General features: G+C 39.7%; 1 protein-coding gene across 4 annotated transcripts in view; it reads left to right on the top strand.

The window, feature by feature from the left end:
- Positions 1–23,634, top strand: part of tnr (tenascin R (restrictin, janusin)) — a 230,737-nt gene that overhangs the window by 189,570 nt on the left and 17,533 nt on the right. For all 4 annotated transcript variants that reach the window (XM_080460231.1, XM_080460230.1, XM_080460229.1 and 1 more), the window contains 3 exons: positions 2,391–2,510; positions 7,059–7,202; positions 19,572–19,702. In XM_080460231.1, coding sequence (XP_080316357.1) covers positions 2,391–2,510; positions 7,059–7,202; positions 19,572–19,702 — 395 coding nt within the window. The remainder of the gene's footprint in view (positions 1–2,390; positions 2,511–7,058; positions 7,203–19,571; positions 19,703–23,634) is intronic.

The raw sequence follows: 23,634 nt of genomic DNA, 5'->3' as shown, positions 1-23,634 counted from the left end.
CAACATTGATTTTGTGAGTCAGCCAAACCGAACAGTATGAAACTTGTCCTGTGGACTTTCACAAAGTGTATCTGCGAAACTGTGAGAATGGATAAGTGTTCAGCAGCAGTCTGCAGAGTGATTCAGTCTATATATTTTTACAAGGTAATATCCAGAAACTCTGAAAAACTGTTGATGTTCACCACTTGTTGTTTTTTTTTTAGAATAATAGCCAAATTGTGGTCAATGTTATTCAGCTGCAGGTAAAAAATGATCAGTCTTCTCTCATTGTGTCACACTGTATACTTTTCCATTGTGTCTTCTTTGGCCATGGACATTAAAAAAGTACTACTTGATCCAGTTTAGTAGCCGCCACACAGTATAGAATCAAACTCTCTGGTGAGCTTTAGATTAACTTCGCCACAGGACTAGAATTTCTTTCAATATCTTGAATGTTCCAGCATTCAAAATAAGGCTGAGACATTACGTCTGTCTATGTGTCTCATAATCACTTGGATATGTAATCCGCCTTGTAGTCAGTAGGAGAAGGTTTAGCTTGGCAATAGTGTGGAGATGCGGTGGTTTCTTTAGCCGCTTCATTCCATTACTTAAAAAGCAGCTTGCATCAATTCTATTGGATTTTCCTGACCCTTTTTCTTTTGTCCCTCCTCCAAACACGATGCACTCTCAGATACAGATCAGAAGGAAAGCATGACGTAGCTCAAGTCCCTGATCCACCAGAGCAATCAGGAGATGGAAAGTGATGATTGGATTAACACTGTGACCTGATAAAGGAGGATGACCTGTTTATTTAGATTTTTTTTTCTTTTTTTAGGGGGGTTGGCGTCTCTCTTCCATCTCTATTGCCAGGCTAATTGGTTTGGCAAGCTTCCATTAAATTCACTTAAACCTTCTTTTTTTTTTGCCAATTCAAGTAATGATTTTAATCAGGTTTGTTCATCTATTGTTGTGATAAGAAAGAGTCTAACTCACTTCTGTGCACTAATGAGTACGATTCCTTTTTTATTCTGATGAGGGCAATATTAATTACCTGATCTGGAAAGAGCCTTGGATCACATGCGGCGTTCTGCGAGCTCCCATAACGCTCTCGGCCGTGCCAAAATAACACGCCTGAGGAGAAATTGGGGTTGAAACATTGAGGTTAAAGGTATAATTAAATTCAAACTCAATTTTGGCATGTCCAGCAGTCTGAGAATGAAATTAGGAAGAGGGAGGAGAGACGGGAAGCTGGGGAGACTATCTGAGATGTTCTATAGTCTTTTTCACTTTTTCAATTCTGTTTGATGTGTTTTACATTTGAGGAGGCAATGAAGAGAATCATCATAAATCATTTGGATGCAAAGCGTTGTGCTCTGTCTCAGTTTCTGTAATTACGATTCAGAAAAACAGTGTTTTTTTACTTTCACGGTTGCTTCAATATAATTGATATTTTAGATCTTCTTGTGATTGTATTACAATTCACTGTATACATAATAACAACCCTTTTGCATATTACAGCAAATAGGGCAATGCTTCATGTTTAGATGCATACAAAATACATTTTAAACATGGGGGGGGAAAAAAGAAGTTACCACAATATGCAATGTAGGGAGTTTATTTTTGCACTGTTGGGATGTAAAGTGTTAACCCTAATAAAAAATAAATAAATATTGCACCATCCAGCAGCTAAAGGTTGCATCAGAAGCTTTATTATGCAATGCAATTAGCAGGTGCTTTGAAAAAGAAATTGTTAATCAATGGAATAAGCCGTCAGTGTGTAATTAATTGGCAACTACTTTGATAGTTTATTAATTGCTTCAGTTGGTTTCCAGGAAAAAAGCCAGAGCGTCATTGGTTCGAGTTATGCAAATATTGCTGTTGTCTGCTGTTTTATATCCGAGTCATTTGAAGGGCTTCCTGCCGTGTATACAAGTCCTTCACAGAAAGGCATTTTAAAGTTTGGTCTGTGTTGTATCAGTTTTCTGTGGATAAACAGAAACCTTTCTTGAGAGGAAATCAACCAGTCAAGCTGGTATCAGTTGTTATTCAAACCTTTTTATACTCACATGAAAGTTGGTGAAGTTCCCATCGACTGATTATGTTGGCTTTCTGCCCCAGTGTGTAATTTGTTCTGTTTTATTAGTTCTGCTGCCAATTTAACTTATACTTCATATTGTGCTTCAATAAAAATGGTCACAAAGTGCTTCGCTAAATGAATAAAGGCTATTGCTGTTCACGTAATACATAGTATGTATAGAACTATTGATGAGTTTCACACCCTGCTTTGCATTTGAAAAACTTTTCTCCATATGTGCTCTGTGAAGTATGATCACTATAAAGGGAGATTATATCAGTAAAAAGTTAATCAATCGTTTAATGTCACTCTGAACTTTGTTGTCTTCCAACTGCAGCAATGGATTTACCGTCTGAGTTGACAGCCCTCAACATCACACCTCAGGGGGCCCTGCTGAGGTGGAATCCCCCCGTTTCCAACGTGGACAACTTTGTGCTGACTCTCACACACAACCAGGGTGAGTTGCCAGTCACTGGATAATGAACAGGCACACGTTTCCATCTGGGACGCCACCCGGGTGCCGACAGAATGCTAAATTCAGCAGATCACTCGTCACTCTGAAATGATACAAGCATAACTTCACAATTTTACACATCAATTTAAATTGCTGTTCTCGTCACTGTGTATCATCTGTTTCATGGAGCGTGTTCCAGCCTTGATCATGAAAAGCTCTGCGTTACAAGAAAAAAATAAAAAAAAAGACTTAAACAGCCTGTTCAAACTGTATTTCTTCTGCATAAATCAGGAGTAGTGATCACAGCGTGTGCAGGTGCTGCTTCTGTGTAGTTGTGACACACTCCAGCACAGTTTCTTTCCCGTTAAGAAAAGAGATTGGTGTTGTTCGTCCTTCGAGCAAAATATTCTGCGGGTCCATTTGTCTTTCAGAGCAGTTCATTATGCCTGGTTGAACTACTTAGCCTTGGCACAAACCATGCAGTTATTACACGGCATGCGCTTCTGATGCAACCCGTGTCTCCGATGTCTGACAGTCACATCCAGGCAGGTACCAGACCGCCATAGTTGATGAGCCCCTCATTATGTCAATTCATAATTTGTGCCTTTGAACAGAGTGGATGACCGCCAAAGCTGCAGCAAGTCAGCCAAAAGCTGATACTGGTTTAAAGGTGCTTGACCACGTGCAGGGTATTTAAAGCAGTGGTGAGCAACAGAGAAAAATCCTCTTCTGTTGGAGGCGTTTTCCTTTTAGGGGCTCCACTGCAGATCATCTTCTTAAAAACCAGCAAAAATAACTTGCCAATGAAGTGAAGACATATTTGTGTGGTACATTGTTCTTGGTAATAAATGTGACTCCAGGAAAGACTTTTTATTTATTGTTTGAATGGTGCCACGTTTGTGAGAAACAGGCTCAGCAGTATGAAGCTGTAGGTAGTAGATTGACTGGTAAAGGAACTTGTTGCTATTGACTGTTCCCAGCTTCAGAGTGAAGGTAATCACAATGCTAAGAAATATCAAGGGAGCATCTGGTAACCAGAAGCAGTTCCATAAATTTCTAATCAGGGACTAAAATCTGTCCTCCAAGGTGACAAACTTCAGCCATCGAATCCACCAAACAAAAATCAACAGCAAAATAAAGTAGCTTGGCTTTGGCAGAGATTTTACAAATTGTTCATGGGCATAATCCTCATCCTCAGTATGTTCCTTACAAATGAGGTACAAGTTAAAACAGATTCACATTAACACACAACATGAAAAGCTTTAATGCCCAGTAACATTGTTACACAAAAAGTCGTAATTTCAACTCACATTTCTTCCTTTTTTTGGATATTTTTTTAAGAATCAGATTTTTTAGTATTGTGTGGAGTGAGCTCAGAAAACATCATAATTTTCAATTAAAATTTGAGATTTCAATGAGCAGTTCTGTTGGCGTACGCTCACAATGCATTATTTGAAGAAAGCAAATTTTTTGGGTACTAAAGGAGAGTAGCAACCAATAATGGCCAATAATGTAATACTTGCCAAAGGCATATTCATTTTTGTAATTTTAGATGTTAAAAGAAAAAAAAAAAAAAGACAATTTGCTAACGGAGTATTAACATGTTGACAACTATTTAAGTGTAAGACTGTTTTCCAGTTATTCCATGATTGAGGCAGGTGGCATTAAAAACTCAAACAAGTCAATCTTTCTTTAGAATAAAATTTCTTTGCGGTTTTTGTACAGTTAGCTTATCAGTTATAGGTATAGTGGATAGCACCATGTCAGACTCATTCATTGACAATACTTATGTAACGCTCAACACCTAATCCGTAAAAAAAAAAAAGAGGAGTGTGTTTATACTGCAGCAGCAGACACACTGATAACGATGTAGTTAGTATGCCGGGCCACGGAAGGGCGCTGTTGCTTGTTTTTGTAATGAAACCACACATATATGTGTGCGGCGAACAATACGCTATAAACGTTAACAAAATAGAGAGAATCCAATAATCGTATGGACTGATGACGAATCGGATGCTATCAGAGGTGAGTCTCAACTATTAAACTCCCAATATGGACTAGAAATCTATTATACAGACCACCAGTCATACCGCTACGGGGGCCACCATGTTTTTTTTACTGGCATATGAGCTGAAGTAACTATATACTTTGGGGGGGGGGGGGGGATCCCCCCTGCGGATACTGTTAAAGAAAAAATATAAAAAAGTCACGGATGCAGTGGATCCAAATGCCGGACCCCCCAAAACTGAAGAAAGTTTTGGAGATAAATTTGTTTTTGTTGTTATATGATCGTGGCCTGAGAGCTCAGCTTAAGCCCACACGTTGTCCAGTTGGTATGCAAGTGAAATGTGTTGAGTTTATAATATTGTTTTGATTTTCTATCATACTTTTTCGATGGCAAAAAAAAAAAGCTAACTTCACTTCTCAGTAGTCACTGACTCCCAACAAAGATATCTGTTAAGCCCACAGGTCAAGACATTTATTGATTCAAACTGTTGTTCACACTCTGAATTTTATAAACTGACCGGAGAAAATGTTTCAAGTAGCATATTTTTCATTTGCACATGACCACCCACACACCAAAGTTATCCCGATGAATCAGTATTACGCAGCTTGTTGGAGTCAGTGTGTGAAATACACCCCAAGTGACTGGACCGCAGCCAGATCATCTCAGATACGGAGACTGTATCTGTATGCCGGACACATATTTGGAAACGAGCCCCAGTCGGGTTCAGACAAGTACAATCTAAAGTTCTGGACAAATTCCCTCGAGCATCAATGTATTAAAGCAAGGTCAATAAATGAGTATTCCACTGAGCATTATCCTGCATGACAAACTAGATTTCTATTGGCACCAATACCCACGCCACACAGGAGATTAATGGCGTATCATGGAATAGAAATCATTTGTGTGCGTCGACTGTGGTGTCAAAGATGTAATCACAATCAACAAGCATCCCTGTCAGTGTGAGACTCACACATCGAGTCCAAAGACAGATGGCCAGTGAAGAAGTGCAGATTTTTCTTTTTCCTTCAGATGTCCAAAAGATATTTTGGAAGCAGCAGAAGGAGTGCATTTGTAATTAGATGCATATTATCATCATAAATCAGAACCTTCTGTGTGCTATTGAACACTAGAGCTTTTATATAAAATACTTTACCCAAGTCAAGTTGATTTTCTCCACAGTTATATTATTAATTGGTAATTATATTTCCTGACAGAAATAAATGAAATCAATTTGTCATTTAAATTCATTCTAATTTCTTGAGTTTGTCACATAAAAATGAAGCAGATCAATACTAAACTTTATTGATATAGAACTTTTCATTCAGGCTTATACAATTCAAAAATATACACAGGTAAATTAATACAGTGGTAATTAAACACAACTGGAAATGACAAGGAAACAGAAAGTACAAGACAGGAATGGGAAAAAATGCAGTTAAAGGGAATTTTGAGGGCATATTAGAATAAAGAAAAACATGTAGATTATAAATGCCAGAAAAAAGAAATTTGAATTAGATGAAATGAAAACATACTACAGATCTTTCAACTCTTGAAAGAAGCATCAAACACAAACTTGTTCAAATGAAGTGCACGAGATTCTTGAAATACCAAGATGCTGAACATCATTTTCCCAAATGGATTCACCAGCAGGAACTTCTTAGAAGTACTAATCTTGATGTTATTCAACATATGTTCTAGTTTGCTAATTTGATTATTTCTGTTACAATCCTTTTTTTGGTGCCTTAAATCAAGAAGCAACTTATTTATTAAAGTCTAGCTGTACATACAGTCTGTGACCTCTGGATGTCTCTGTATGGCAATAGAATGCTGCACAGTACCTGAAAATTAAAATATTAGTGTCGTTTGTGGAAGCAAAACAGCAGAAGAAGGAAATTCAAACTAAAAATGATTAAAAGAAAAAAGTAAGCCAAGCATCAAATTGACAGAAGTGACTTATAGTCTGGAAAGTGTAGTATCTATATGTTGAACTTCTGATGTACCATGATTACTTTTTTCATATTGATTCAGTCGCTTATGCTGAACTTATTTCTGTCAGTTTGTCCAGTTTTGTTATTGTTTCTTCTTTTGTTACAGGAACAAGAAGTTTGTTCATTTGACCTCCTCTTAGTCTCAGCCATCTATCCAGTGCTATTAATATTCAGATCAATATTCAGTCAACAAACAAAACCCTGTGGTCAAAAAGGTCATTATTTGTCAATATGGTTGACCATCTTGGTAAATGGCTGTCAGGTGATAATTTGACAAATCCAGTGTTGAGTTGCTTTTTGAATTCAAACGCTTTCAAAATGTGGCCTATTTATCTCATTTAGGAACATGAAAGGTGCAAAAAAAATCTGCTGAAGTTAAAGTGCAACCAAACAATATCAAGCAGTACCGACTTTGAGATCGAAGTGTGTCTTTTCACCCTCAGCCATTTACAAAGTGGTGCAACGTTTGCTGTTCGTAGAAAGCTGAAAAAAACGGAAAAGTAAATACATGTGTGGGTTTTTTTGTTTTTGTTTTTGTTTTGGGTATTTTCCTAGTTACGGCTGATACTTTTCTGGTGGAAGGCAACAAGCAGGAGCACCAGTTGTCCAACCTGAAGCCCAGCACCACCTATTCTGTGGCCCTCTATGCCACCAAAGGACCCCTGACCAGTGGCACCGTCATCACCAACCTCCAAACACGTACGTACTGTATTCACTTGGTTCTGCTGGTGTCGACGTGCAGTGGGCAGCGTGGGGGCTCACAGCGGGTCGCTCATCCAGGCCCGACTTACACTTTTGTGATTGGAATATCAAATTTCTCTCCGTGTGTGTGTGTGTGTGTGTGTGTGTGTGTGTGTGTGTGTGTGTGTGTGTGTGTGTGTGTGTGTGTGTGTGTGTGTGTGTGTGTGTGTGTGTGTGTGTGTGTGTGTGTGTGTGTGCAAGCGTGCGTGTGTGCGTGTTCCCTGAGGGTGTCCTGTTTCATTTAGAGAAAAAGCTATGTATGCTAATTAGGAATTTTCCTGCTGTTGTTCGTGACCATGGGCAACGGCTTCACATTGCTTCTCAAGTTGTTAAAATGAGGCAAATGCTGTGGTTGCACGTGTCCTACGTGATTAATAAAGCTTGATACACACAGCATGATGTTTTCTAATAAAGAAAAAAAAAGTCTTGTGTTCATGGGCCAGTTATCATCACTGCTATAGTGAGACCTGGGAGGTAAGTAAATGGATGAATGAAACAAATAGATAATGATAATGAACAGAAAGGTGACAAATCATAAACATGCTATTACCATCAGTATGACTCTTTATCTTTGTGTGTCCAGAAGAATCTTCTGTGGGCTTACAAAGCCATGGTGAAACTTTTTAATAACCCTATCGTTACTGAATGCTCATTAATGAATTGCTCTTGTAAAAATGTCTAAATATCACAAATACTTACCACTGATTGACGGTTCATATTTTAAATCATTAGACCAAATGATACACTATAGTATTCAAATCCATATACTTCGACATCAACAATGTAAATCTGCAAAATGACCAATTGCATCTGTGATATAAACTGCTTATGTCTGCTTGTAAGTGTACATCAGGGTGTGGGTCACCAGAGAAAGACTTTGTCCCACGTGGCATTTGAAAAGATTTTTTAAGATGGACGTTGGGTTGCACCAAGGACTCGTCCTTGCTGCTGAGAAGCATCATTTTGACTTTATCGATGCAATGTGGAAGAAAACACAAATGTTTGGAGCTGCATGAACTCAGGGTGACTGATGTATTAAACTATCGGTTTGCTACATGGGTGTTTTGCTTGGCAACTGTTTTTCAGAAACTGCTGGATAAGAAGTGGCAAATCAATTAATTCCTGTAAGATACTTATATTGTTCATCCACAGTCTATGCAACATTTGTAATTTACTTACTTTGTAATGTGGTATCGTCCACGCTTTCTAAGCACTTTGTCCAAGGTCGGTTTGCAATGGGCTGAAGGCAGCGTCCTCAGTCTGTCACAGGGTCAACACACACAGACTGGAAATTATACACATGCATTGCAGGCATTTTTAGAGTTACTGTTCAAACCAAAGGTTCATATCTTTATAATTTGGAAGCCCGGTTATTCTGAGGAAACATGCAGACAGCATAGATAATGAAGTGGAGTTCAGTATTTCCCTGGGATCTTATGAAGCAAAGCATACCAACAACTGCTCCTCCATGGAGTCCAAGTTAAGATTGTCCAATGTTGGCTTCAGTCCTCTGCAAGTCTTATTTGGATTAAGTTAGTATTAAGGATAAATATCTCTCTATTGCTCATCTCTACTTGTGTACTTGTAACACAAGCCATACTCTGCTGAGATCCTGTAGTGGATAGTGTGCTATTAAATAGGTCATTTTAACGCCACAGTTTTCTAATTCAATGTTGAAACTGTAGCTGACACTTGCATATCCGACAAAGCTCCATATCTGGAACTTGAACACGATGTCACACAGATTGAAGTTTTTGCATTTGTTTCACCTCCAGCTGACCCCACACAGCCGCTTCACCTTTATAGGTCGCTCTGACAGAGGTGGAGGAATGTTCCAGTTTAGCTGAGTTGCAGCTCTGTAAACTTTTTTTTTTTTCCCCCTCTGGAGTTCGTACACAAAAAAAAAACTTTTCAGTCAGCAGAGGAGTTCATATCCCCCAAGGAGCTCCAGAGTTACCTGTCCTGCACTGCAGCAGAGACGCACAGCTCGAAACAGAAACAGCCTTCGACAAACTACGAGAGCAGGGCTGCAGAAGCTTCAAGACTAAAATGGGGTTTGGAAACAAAAACTGGTGCACCTACAACCATGTCAATGCTGTAAATACATTTAGAAACTCATACATAAAGAAATGTCCCTGGCAGATTGAGGTTTGATTCTAATTTGGAAACGAATGCGCTGGTCTCGTGTAAGGCAGCATCACAGGAGAAAAAGCAAAATGGAAAGAAAGAAACACGCTGATATTCTGGTTTGAGGCTCTCATTTGAAAGGCGTTGGGAAATTGCAGTGATGTAGGCAACACTGTGAAGTGAGCAAAGAGGACAAGGATTTCACTTTGTTTTTGAATATTGTCTTTTATTGAATCACAGAAACAGTTGGGTTGTTGCCTTTGCTGCTGTCCTTCTCTGAGTAGAACAGACTAAATTTATTCCTGCAGCGCTATTCTAGAGAAATGCTACCCGGCACAAAAGACTGACATAGATATTTTCACATTTTTCCCAAACAGACGTTTGTCTGTTATAAAGGTCTTATATATTGTGAAAAAAGATCCCATTTCTTTTCTGATTATTAAGCAAGTCTAGGTGAAAATGTCAGAATATCCCGTCTTTGCAGAAATCCACATGCTTCACATCCAGCAGCTGTCTGTACGTATATAAGTCGTTTGAATTTCTCAAAGTTTGTCAGGCCATAAACGTATGCTCCAACCATCCATTAACGATCCACACAGGCTGTTATGGTTTGACCCACACATCATCAGGAGGGTAAAACTAATCTGTGTTGTGACAGTCTAATCCCAGCTCATGCACCCCAACAGTCTCTGAACAATCCACGCTTGGTGAATTCTGCTTCACAATGATAGGAACAGCCGACACCGAAGGACCAAAAAAGCGGCGTCGCTATGAACGCTTGACCGCCACAAGCCAGTTATCACTGTGGTAACTTTCCTGACACCTCCTGCTTGAAACCCCAAAAAGTCTGAAGAATTGTGAGGCCCCGCTTTCACCATCTGTATTAATACCGACAATCAAGATCAAGCAAGTTTTTGCCCTTCTGCTCTACCATTTTAACCAAAACATCATTGTGGAAGAAGTTAGCTGCAGGATTAAAGAAAATATGGTGTACAGCACTTGTAAAATCATAAAACAATGAGAAAAAAAAACTTTATAGCTTCAACACCAGCTTTAAATGAGACCAAGATTGCTTTCACCATGCTGAAGAGCTATCTAATGATTGGTGTGAATCGTAGTGATAAAACTGTCAGATATGATTGAATATAATTAACTGACTGCCCATAAATTGGTGAGAAAAAAATAAACATCGTTGTTATGCCTTTTTGGAACATTTCACTTACTTATAATTTTCTGCATAGTTTCCTCCAAACTCAACCATAAGTTACTGCCTAAACGTAATCTTAGCTGAAGTGTATTGATCCTATTTTTGAGGAAATGATCTGTGTCCCGATTACGACCTGAGCCTCCATGGGTCTGTGTGCTGCCAGGTTGGAGACCCTGCTTGTATAAAAGAAAAACACAAACATGCTGGTTGCATGCCCGTGTCTTTCCGGCACATTGCAATGGCTGAGGGTGTGTTTGTTTCTGTGTTAGAGCGGTCCATTTGTAAAAAAAGAAGACATAAAACATCACCCTGCACTATGTTGCACGGTCAGTTTGAAAAGTGTTCTCGACATCAGAAGTCAGATTGGAGATTAAATGCAGCACAACCCAAACACAGCACCTGTTAAAAGTGTTTGAAGAGTGAACACTCGCTTACATGCATTTTATGCAGATTTTTCCACCTCAAATTTTTAAGAACTGTGTTGCTCACCCAAAAATGACAAGACCCTTTAATGTTAGTGTGCAAAGAGAAACATAAAGAAATACCCAAACTCATACAAGCTTACTTCAGTACTCAGTCATTAGTACTACTGCCAAACCATAGCTTTACTTTAACCTTAGAAATGTCTTTACTGAATATTATATCGGGGGTTTTCTTCTTTTTTTTTAATGACATAAGTCTCCATTGAGTCAGTTTGCAATGTACAGTATTTACTTCCTGTCCGAGTTCAAGTGATTTCACTTCATTTCTTGCCTTTATGATTGCTTTCATTCATGGGAGTTGTTAATTCTCCTCATGAGCGATTTCATCAGGTTATCGTCCTGATGCACGTAAAAGGCTGTAGTCATGCAGCTGTGTTTGATGTGTCACCGTACAAAAACCTGCACACGCAAACAACAAATGAGGCTTCTTCCCTCAAGCACTGGAGGATGACACGACTTAGCAGGGGGCATCTCAGTCAGCCCGTCCAGCTTCGAAGAGCTCTTTTGCCATTGTTGTTAATTAAGGTTCCTAATTGAAATCTTGACGCTTGGATCTCTTCAGCTGGCACAGCTTGTTTTTTTCGGGCTGTTACGCTTCATTGGGAAATGTCACGTTGTGAATGAGCTGTGAGAGAAGATGAGGCCATTGATTGTTTTGGTCAACTACCCCAGCAACAGATCTATCACCGCCTCAACATGTCTGCTGCTCTGTTTATGTCTGACTTTTTTCGGACTTGCTCTTTGAATATGTGCAATCAATCGGGCAGCTTAAGTCTCCAAGATGCATTTCTAAATATCTAATCTGTGCGTGCGTGTGTGCGTGCGTGTGTGTGTGCGTGCGTGCGTGCGTATTTATATATTTATTTTTATATTTTTTTTAAATAAACACCAGCTTGAAAATGTTTCCATGACTGCATGTCAGGTCTGGCAAATGTTTTATTTTAAATAAATAAAACAAGGAAGTCCAACAAATATTCAATTTAATAGCTCATTTAAAAAATTGTAAGAATGTGAGAAATTCTTTGAAAATGTAAGTAGATACTTTAAGCTTGCGTCGATAAAGCTCGTAGCACCACAAGCTGAAAACTCCTGCTGTCTCCAGAACATACCACATTTCTCCCCCAGTAGCGTAAGGTTTCTCCCGTTATGTTTTAATCTCCTTGCTGCTTAAAATGTTCTTGGAGAAGTCCATGCATTAGTAAGGCCCTTTGTTCTGCTGTGTGAGACTTCCATGGAAGCGTGTGCAATAGTCTTATGTCTCATGGGTAAAAGGTCAGTGAAACTCTAGCTGTCAAATCTGAGCTTTTTCCTACAGGAAAGGATGTTCTTTCCACTTCACACTGAACACAGCATAGCCAGAGTGCTGCAGAGGAAAGTGGATCTTGTATTTTTTATTTTTTATTTTTGCTGATGGCGGTAGACTCCTTTTGTTGATTCTTCGAGCCTCTTACCCACAGCTGAGGGTTGTTTTGTTGTCTGGTCTGGTCTGATGGTAAAATATTTCTGGCTGTTGATGTTTAAGAGCATACATCTCCATTTATGCCAGTGCTGATCGATGTTTTGTCGTCATGCCGATGACACCATTATATACTATTCCAAACCTGACACTCCTCAAAATTAGGCTTCTCTTCACTTTACACAGTAGTCAATTCTGTTGCCGGACATTCTCGAGCACACTGAATTCAAAGATGTGGGCTTAATAGCAATACACTTAGAATCCTTATATATTTTCAATTTTTAGTCTGAGGCGACATCAGAGTCTTTCACTGCATTTTATCTAATTGAAAAAAAATAAGTATTTTCCGTCATCACAAAAATATGCTTCTTTTCATCTCAGCCTAGTTGTCGAGCATGTCTGTGTTTGATCGACAGCAGCTGGCTGGCTGGCTGCCAGCGTGCTCGTGCTTTGACAGGACACAAAATACTGACATCTGTAAAGATCCATGTGAAATTTGCAGGTATAATAATGTTGTTAATGACGATGTAGCTTACCAGGGAATTTGTTAGTTAATCTCAGAATTGCTTTTAACTAGGGACGAGACTTCAAATTTGTTGATTTTGATTATCTAATTATAGGGAAATTAACACATTGAACAACAGCACATTTAATTGAACCTCATTTATACACTCACACATAGAAAGTTTGTCAGTGCAACTGATCAAGTTCCATTCAGTTCCTGCTACACCGATCGTGGCGATGCTCCAGAAAACAAGCATAGAAATATCTTCAGTCGTCACCTCATTGACTGCTGGTTTAATTTGCTACCACATTGCACGAACACCCGCTTTGACTCCGTTGCATTCCTGACTTTAGGAACGAGGACTCGGCACGATTAAGGCCCCATTTACACAGCAACAGAAAACTTTCAGTGGGTTTTGAGTGTGCTTGGAGCCAGTGGAAACACAGCTTTTTGAAAATGGCTCCCAAGATGGAAGTTTTTAAAAAAAAAGGCCCCGACTCCATCTACAGAGGAAAACACAACTTTTCCTAAATAATGCTACAGAGCAGGCAAATAGTAAATAGTTCTTCTGCACAAGTGCGAGTAGATGGACCGTGACAAAGATAGTGGACTCCAGAGTGTCCTGACTCCCAGTCCATATTCTCCTGGGACCTGGTAGTTGTATAATTGAGTAAATGCAATTCAACTTGGTCGTTCCTCCATATTATTATGTCCATGTACTTACCATTGTTAATGTTTATAGCGTACTGTTCTCTGCACGCATGTGTGTCTGGTTTCATTACAAAAACTCCTGGCCTGAGATGCTCACTGCATTGTTTTCAGCTTTCCTGCTGTCTTTCCGTATAAACAGACAGTCATTTTCAAAATGTTGCAGTGTAAATGTGAAACTTTTTGAAGAGGAAAATTCAAAAACGATGTGTTATCACATAAAACATTGTTTAAATAGGGCCTAAAATATAAATATCACTTGATTTTCCAACCAAGTTTCACATGGTTTAGTTTTTGATTGGAGACAACCTTGTTGCTCTGGGTTGAGTCTGTGTTGGAGAGCGGCGTTATGACCTGAACGTCAAAGTCTATGCTGTTACTATCTCATGAAATTTTATTTTGTTATTGGAAAAGCATAGCGGATCATAACCAAAGCAATTCAAGCCTGTGGTGTCACCTCAATGCTGAACGTCTAAAGTTATATTCAAACGGTGAATGGTTTTCTTTTACATAGCACCATTTCACTGCTCTGCCAGTTTCCAAGCACCTTATTCACCAAATGTTCACATTATAAACAATGCACAATTGTTAACATTTGAAGCAGGCCACTCGTTTTAACATACCACTTTGATTTTCCTCATTCATAAATCTAAAGTGTCCTCAAATTGCCAACTAGTGTGTTTCATAGTTTGATACAAAGAGATTTAAGAAGGAAAAGCTAATGCAGGTTGTAGTAAGTGTGTGGTGAAGAACTCTCCAAGAACTTAACAGGACAAGTTGTTAAGGGATGTTTACGTTAAATCCAGACTTCCAGAATAAAGCCAGTATCTGCTTGATAATTCCATCTGTGACATCCATCCCAAGAAGCATTTGGTAATGTGAAATTTGACTCCATATGTACAAAGAAATCCTATACATCATCCAGGCAGAATCATTTACTGACAAATTGGCAAAGAGATGTAATATCCACTCCAAAAGAATAACTTCCTCCCTCTTGTCTTCCGGTAACAAATTGCTGATGCCCATGCTGCCCTTCCCATCTGCTGCGCTGCGTGCTTGTTTATTTCTTTCCTCTCGATTTGTTTACAGCGCGTGTTAATGAGTCATTAGAAGTAGCCAAACCTATTCATCTCTGTCCCATTGTTCAAACCTCCCTCATCTGAAGCCTCAGCTTCAGAGCTGCCAGGAACTGCGGTGACACCTGCTCACCTGCTCGGCTCCGTGCAAAGGTTTAATTTGGGAAATGACACGAAAGAGAAAACTGGAAAATGGATTTCATTGGAGAATGAAGGCAAAGGAAGATTGGAGATGTAAGAATTTTGGTTTTTACGCTCTCTCAATGTCCCCACACGCCACACAAGTACATAATCCACCACCTGCGCTTCATCAAGAGGAGATGTCAAGAACCGAAGATATACTTAATTCACACTAAAGATTAAATTAGAATGGCTGCTTGTCAGATAACAAGGAAATGGGAAGGCGTACAAGGCATGGAAAGGCAAGAGGATTGTGAATAGAGATAAGACGATGCATGTTTATGTGGGCAAGGAAGGAAGAAAACCAGAGGTGAAAGAAACTAACCGTAGACCTTATAGCGATATGCAAAGTCCTTGCTTTTATCTGATACTGCCTCTCAGGCTAAAACCCTTTTTGTTTCTTATTTTCTTCCCCTTTTCGTACCTCCCCCACGTCACACCCTGTGGATCTGCCTATCACAGACGTTGAGTGAAGGCGCTCTGCTCCTTTCCGGAGGTTATCAACATGGGTACACAGTGATAATTACCCAGCTGTCATTGATCTTTCCATATGTGCGCACACGTAAGGTTTCAAGTGACAGGACTGTGGAGAGCCGGCGTGCTTTCACTTTGTATGTGCAGAGTTTTATAAGTCCATGGTCTCAATTTCTGGCTGCAGTTGAAAGTTAAAACTCCAAACCCTTTTAGCTCACTTGAAATAGCAAATTTGAGCTCCTCATAGAAACCCATATTAGTTTCTCTACAGGCAGACAATTGGAAGACAGGGAAAGGGGGAATCAAAAGCCAGGCAATCAGACAGAGACGAATCAGAGAATGAGACAGCCTTGTATTGGATGACTTTATTTCATATGCTCAGCGGTGACTTTGGATTACACTGCGCACAGAGCAGAGCGCTCCATTTGTTTCCGTGACCCCACCTCTCCTACAATCAGCGCTGTTGGGTGAGTGGCTGTCGATGCACTCCTGCGTCATGATGTAACTCCAGGAAACTGATTTTCCAAGTTCAGGGTCATCTATTTTCCATTATGCTCTATATAATGAAGCTACAGAGCACCGATGCCTCGGCTACCTCGTCGAAGGATCGGATAGTGACTCAAAAAGGCTGATGTAAAGTGGGGAAATTGAGGTGAGCTTCCTTACAGCGTGCATGAAGCATCAACAAAGGCGCTTTAATGGAGCCTAGCTGAAAGCTGCACAGGGACTGAGAATATACTCTGATGATGTGATGTAACGCGCAGTAAAGCTTGGGTGGGCTTGCTGATCACGGGCTGCTTTTGAGACTGTGCTACGCTGTGACTAAACATGGAAACATGTCTCAACACTCCTCGTACTCAGTCCTGTAGGGATTTAGGATTACTGAAGGCAAGATTTTACCCTCTTCATGGAATCATTTTCACTCAAGAATATGTTAACAGTGCAATAGCATTACAGTCTTATATCAGTGACTCACTTTAGCTTACTCTTTTTTTTTTCTTTTTTTTGGGGGGGGGGGGGGGGGGGGGGGGGGATATTTCTGATCTTAATTTCACAGTAATATTCAGACCTGAAAAAATCTGTTAATAATTAAGATTTTCAGCTGTTTCTCGCAGGCTTTGTCGTATTTCCTTTATAACTTTTTGTACCTATTTCAGGCATTAGAACCTTTTTTTTGTAACATCTGTAGACATTTTAGAATGCCTCCTTCACGATTATTTCCAGTTCAGATTAGTCTCCAACAAACACGCTCGTTCTTCCTATCGGAGAAATGTTTTCTAAAAGCTGCACTCCATCCAAAGAGGCAGTACTGACCATGGTCTCTTATTCCTATTCATTAGGAGAAATAAAGGCCTCCTGTGGTGATGACAGCCTCTCTCTTAAACCTTTGCTGAGATCATCTTTGTGTTGTTGTGTTATTTAAGCTTTAAGTGGCAGAAAAATATAGATAATTCAGTCACTTCCAGATGGCCTTCATAGACACAGTTTACAGCTCAACACTATGGATACTGCTTCATCTCCATTTCTGAGGTTTTATTAAAGACTGGATCTTTGCCACTTAGCTTCATCTGTTGTAATGTTTGTACAAAACAAAAAAAAACCTGAATGGGGTCAACAGCAGAGGAGCTTTCTGTCTATTTACCCATTATATTTGTGAGCTGACAAATTCAAACCGAGTTTATATGTAATTTTAGTCCCCAAGCAGATCGCCTTTTGGTCAATTGGGTTTAATTTGTTGGTATTTCAGAAGAAGGTCAGAAGCAGCAACTCTGATTGTTTTGCTATCGGGGCTTTTCACCGTATAAAGACACGGCTTGTCTTCATTAAGACGAAGCCTGCAGGACATCAAACGGAATCCACTTCATTTCATTATTGTGTGCTCCAATTATTCATTTAATACAACTGTTTTGGGTTTTTTTCAGTCAAAGGCAAGACAATTGGATCCCTAACATACAATTACTAAATACAGTGTTTTTACGGGATCTGTGAGAAGCTAAAATGTCTTCAGACTACAAACATACCCACCAGAATTGAAAATCTAACACACTGGTTAAAACTGTTTTAGTATAATAATATTGGTAAACAATGCCAACTCCACAACTAAAAGCAAAGCCTTGTGGTCTAAGATATTTCACCCAGTCACAAAGGAGACAGAGCAAACCACTGCACCACTCAGGGAGCACACAGTATCCACCTATCAACTACACCAGCAGTGTGGAGCCACATGGGACACCAGAAACTATCGTACGGAGGTTGAGACATACAGTATATCTCCACAAGGACGATGCATACACTGAAAAGTAAAACCAAAAAGAGTTGTATTGCATGCATAATGTACACACGTCTCGTTTCATTAATAATTTATTCGTAACCCTTCACAGGCCGGTGAGAAGTCGCAAAGGCTCAGACCTGATCTTTGCTCACTTTACCAAGCTTCCGTCATGCATAGTAGATCATATCCCACCTGGAATTTAGGTTAAGGGCACGATACATACTATCAAGAAAGTGCTAACACATAGACACAGACAATTGGTTGCACACACTCACAGGATAAAAAAACTGCCAGAAATACCACATATCACACAATTAAAACTAAAGTGCAGAAGTCATTCTTGTAAAATAGGTATTAAAAAAGCATCTCGTAAAACTGAACATCACTTTACATTAATACAATGTGGTATTTTCAGGTTAAATACATCAATAAACACAATAGAATTATCCTGTCCAACACAATTCAACAGTATGCCTAACTCCACTTGAATAGACATGTAAGTCAAGATGTAGCTTCCTGAGCTCCACTTTATTTTGATGAGACACGTAAATGTTGCAACATGGAGTAATACTATAGGAAAGAAATAAAATAGGTACTATCAGCATAGCATTAATAGCAAGAGCTAACTCACACACACAATTAGCATGGAAAAATAGTATATCCCATGGCAGCATCCCATGAGCGTCCTACGATAATCAAATCCACATTTACAATAAACATTCCCCACAAATAAGACTTAAACTAAATTAAGCTCCTAAATATCAATCAATACTTACAGACGGTGGTGTCCATGGCTTAAACAGAAATGCAGATAGCAGTGGATGAACTTTCCCACATGTGTCTTCCAGAGAACTAAACAAGATGGCAGAATTCCTGTCACATGCCCAAAAATGACCTTCAAAATAATAGACTTCCCTAAATCGACTTCAAAATAAGACTTCACTGAATAGACCGAGACTAAACCAACACAAAGCACCTAAACGACTACAAAATTGAGCACAGAACAAGTATTGTATTGTTTCAGTGTCATGATATTTAATGATTCTGCTAATCACAAGCAAACTTTGTTTTTCAGAGATTGTCTTTAATGTGTTTTTGCAAATTTGAGCAGAAATGTGGAAGATTTTTCTTTTAAACCTTTCTAATGGTTTCAGCCAGATTAGAATTTTTTGCATGTGAATTGTTTGGCAAATTCCACATGTCACTCCAGACCCACATGTTGCTGACCTCCGGTGGAGGACGCACCCAGATCCTTACCCATTGCAGCCTGTGATAGGCTCCAGCTTTTATAGATGAATGTCATTCTTTATACCCCATTTATTCCTGTCCTTCATCCACTTTATCAAGCATTGTGGGTGCTAATATTGGACAAAAGGCAAATTCCACCTTGGGCAAGACACCAGAGTATCAGTGGTGCAACAAAGAGAAAAGGACAATCACACCCACCCGTGGGCTTATTAGTATCGCAAATGAACACAAATGTCTTTGTATTGTGAGAGAAGGCTCGAGTTACTGGAGAATATTGAAAAAATAAATTGTTTTGTCTTATCTTAAGAAGTGATGTTTTTCATTGTCAGAGAAATAGAGGGAATCAGAGAAATCAGAGAATGCCAACAGAATAAGAACAAACAGAATTTGTTCATAAAACTCGTAGAGCCTGAGTCCTGGGGAGGATGAATGAACCTGATGCTGTTAGATGGAAACGTCAACACCTCAGTCAGTGTTGGAGGATTGCATCACACTGCGTTTTATGGGCAGAGGCCTTTTTCATTGTCACGTTTTTTTTGTCCTTTCCACTAAACTGACTGCAGGAGTAATTTCTCTCGTCTCTTTCTCGTAGCTATGGACGCACCCCTAAACCTGACAGCCAGCGAAGTGAACCACCGCAGCGCTCTCATTTCCTGGCAACCGCCAATCGCAGAAATTGACAACTATATGCTCACCTACAAGGCGGCCGACGGCAGCCGCAAAGTAAGCACCCTACACCGCACTGGCTTTTTAACTTTTGTATCCTGATGATTGTGTTTGCATATCCAACAGCAGCCAAAAGAAAACCTAAAAATCTGTTCAGCTGAAACTCTGCATGCATCCCTTCCTGAGATGTACCACATTTCATCAACCAACTACACAAAAGCTGAACAGTGATCAGAAAATCGTACGAATGTGTGTTCTAAATTTCACAAGCACTTCAGAATCAGAATACAATTTTTCAATCAAGTAAATCCCTCAAGAGGCACCACATGCACGTTCAGGGACACTCACTGATTGATACACACACGAGGAAGCTGGGCACTGAGCTTGCCTGTCCAATAGAGATATTAATTTAATGTGCCTCGGTAGAGACATTGTTTATTTTGATTGGATGTTCTGATGTGGCTGAGAAATTGTAATCGAGAGCATTGGGGAGAGCCGTGAGGTCAAATATATGCACGCACGCACACACACACACACACACACACACACACACACACACACACACACACACACACACACACACACACACACACACACACACACACAGAGACACACAGAGAAACTGTCCATTGGGTGTCACTCATGCACAATGAATGCCACTCTTCAAATGAGCTCCTTTAATAGGTTTCACTTTCATTTTTCTCTCCATTGATCCAAACCATCTGCCTTTATGTCCTTTTTTACCCCCCCCAGAGTGACAATTTTTTTGAAAAAAAAAAATTAAAAATCCTAAATAAATGGTTTATTTGCTATTTAGAAAAATCCTGAGATTATCTTTATAGATGTATGAAATTAAATGTCTTGCCATGTTTGGGAACTGGAGAGATGCAACTTCTGAACACTGTATCACCATTGTCACATTTTCAGACTTATTTGCACTGTTGCAGGCTTATTAAAATGTGCTTAGCTAAGTATTTGTGAGAAGCTTAAGTAATCTAACCTTCAATGTCCCTCAATACACATTATCTTATAAAGTTTCTTCTAATTGTGTCATCATAAAACCAGTTTCTGCTCTTGTTCATCCTTTTCACCTTATTATCTATTATTGTACGTTGTCACTGTTGCAGTGATGAACTGCTGGGATAGGTACAGTCAGTCTTATCTTAGGTTTTAATTTGAACAATTTCAGCAGTTGTCACAAAATAAGCAGTTTTTTCTTTAAAAAGCGCTCACAATTCCATTTGTCCATTTATGCCACAAGAAAAGGATGTTTCTTACAACTAAAGCCTTCATTCATAACGCTGTTGTGAAGACATCCCAGTGCCGTACAGCTGCAGTTAAACAACATCACTCAGTCCTTTCCTGTTTTTCTGAAGTACAAACATGATGATTGTATCATGAGCCTCATATCTCCAGCAGAAAATGTGTTCATTAACAGGCATTTTGAATCAGGATTCATATCTATGTTTGCTTTGAATGTTTTGTTGATGGTCGATATCGAGAAAATGTACATTTCACTTCAGTCTTTAAATGAGAACAGACGCCAGCTGCAGAGAGCCCAAGAACCTACAACAGCCGAGTTTAATCACGTCTCATAGTGAGGTGGCATCAACTTCCTCAAAGAGGTGATGTTAATTAGCGACAGCTGGTCCGACCTGCCGCGAACAATGATTTTTCAACCAGCAAACAACCACCGGAGCCCAGTGAAGATGAGGAGCTGCTGCTGGAATATGTTGGACACAGCTCCGTGGTAATGAGAGAGAAGAGACAGAGGCGGAGATTTGTTTCAGTCGGAGCAAATCTCTGTTATTTTAACAGCCTTGCTGCCAGCTTTGTTTGAGACAGTACCGATCCCCTAAACACGCTGGGATCAGCCCTGATACTGATCCCTGGGAGGGGTGTGTGTGTGTGGGTGGGTGGGTGGGTGGGTGTGTGTGTGTGTGGGGGGGGGGGGGGGGGGGTGCTGCTGGTGGGTAGATAATACGCAGTCATCTGCATCACATTAAGCACCGTAACAACTCCCTATTGTCATGCCAGTCAGTTTAGACACCCCTGGTCATTACACCCTCTTTATTATAATTGGTAAAACATATTTAGCCCTAAGAGCCGATTTTCTTTGTTCAATTATTTTTTTATTTTATTACACCTTAAAAAAAAAAAAAAAAAAAAAAACTAGAGTCATGGCAGTGTAGCATTTCAAATCCACAGTGTGAAACCATTGGTGCAATTAAAACCTGTTTGGAGTTTCCATGTTCTCCCAGTGGGTTTTCTCTACAATCTCCCCACAATCCAAAGACATGCTTGTCTCAGTAATTGGTGACTAAATTGTCTGCCTGAGTGATTGCCTATCTGATTGATTGTGGGCCTGTTCACGTTGTGCTCTGCTAATGAACCAGAGTCAGGTGGTGTGTGCGGATCATAACATGGATGTGTTTGCTTCAGAGGATGGATGGATGGATGGATGGATGGATGGATGGATGGATGGATGGATGGATGGATGGATGGATGGATGGATGGATGGATGGATGGATGGATGGATGATTCTTATACTCGAGAAATTCTGACACTATTTCTTTCAGAATTAATATAGTTTTGCCTCATTTTTTTAATCCACCTTTCCAATCTTCTTTCACTTTCACTTATTTTATACATATTTTCCATTTATGGAGCAGAAATCATGTTCTGGAATCAGTATTTACTTGATATCCGCTAAAAGGTAACTGAACTGGTTACTATATAGGTGAATGTGTGTGTCTCTGTGTCACCTCTGTGATGGACAGGTGACCTGTTCAAGATGCAGCCGAAAATGAGCCAGAATAGTTCCCAGTCAAATTGACTTTGATAAAAGATTTTAGAATATAGAGGTAGAGGCACTGCTGGTCTAGCTTCCTAATTTTCCCTTCCTGCTGTGACACACCTGAGTTTACTCAATGCGTCATCAAGCAGCTCTGCAGAAAGCCTTACAATGAGCATCCCATTACAATCGGCAGAGAGACATTGGTAGGACCGAGACCCTCCAGGGCCAAGAGTGACCACATAGCTATTAACCACATGGAAGTATTTTCATTTGAAATTTCAGATTTGAGTTTTTTTTTTTACAATGATCTGGGCACTTAAACTGGGTACAAATGTCAATTATTTGTGCAGTCTTAATTATTTATTGCTCAAAATAAAAATCAGTTTGAGTTTCCAGCTTTCGCCTTTTATTCAAATCTTTGTTCGCCCCTCTCTGTCCCTGTGAGCTGCCTCCACAAACAACATTCTGAATTCATGGTGTCCAACATTGCATGACTCATATCGCTCATGCACAGAGCCGCTCTGATTGCTGCAGACTCCACAGACAGCAGGCCTCCATGTGAGACTTTTCTCTGCTGCTCTGTACTTGAGGTCTGGCTTGTTCGTATTCACTCCCGCTATAATCCGACCACACGCTGGTGCTTGGTGCAGCTGTTTCGCCTGACCCACCCACCCCATACCGAGATAATGGAGTTTTTGTAATTTACACAAAGTAGTTGTGTGATTAATTTCTTATCTGATTAACATTTGCCAGAGTTAAAAAAAATAAGAAAAATAAGAAAAATGCATGTATCGCAGTTGGTTACATGTCTGCTTGAAATGATAAAAACGGCACACAAGGAGACATCCAGGAAAAAAAAAAAATCCAGCCACACATGCACCGATCAATAGCGAGCCCATGAAGGTGCATATGTTCCTGGATAAGACAGGGCTGTTTGCTTGCAATAAAAATCTTATCTTGACCCTGAAAGCCTAGTGAGAGAATGTCTGATCATCTGAGACACAGAGGCACCATTTGCCAGCTGCTTCTCTGCATAATTCACAGTGATACATTGCCAGGACATGTGTGATTTTTTTTTCTTCAATTCTTTCATCCAAACTGGCTGAATATTTCATTCTTTCTTCTTCATATTTAATGTGCATCCAGGCCAAACTGTAACAGACAAAGTAGTCAGACGGGTTTGTTTGTCTGA

This window comes from Lipophrys pholis, assembly GCF_963383615.2.
Source record: "Lipophrys pholis genome assembly, chromosome: 1".
Taxonomy (NCBI): domain Eukaryota; kingdom Metazoa; phylum Chordata; class Actinopteri; order Blenniiformes; family Blenniidae; genus Lipophrys; species Lipophrys pholis.
This window is presented reverse-complemented; position numbering and strand designations above follow the sequence as displayed.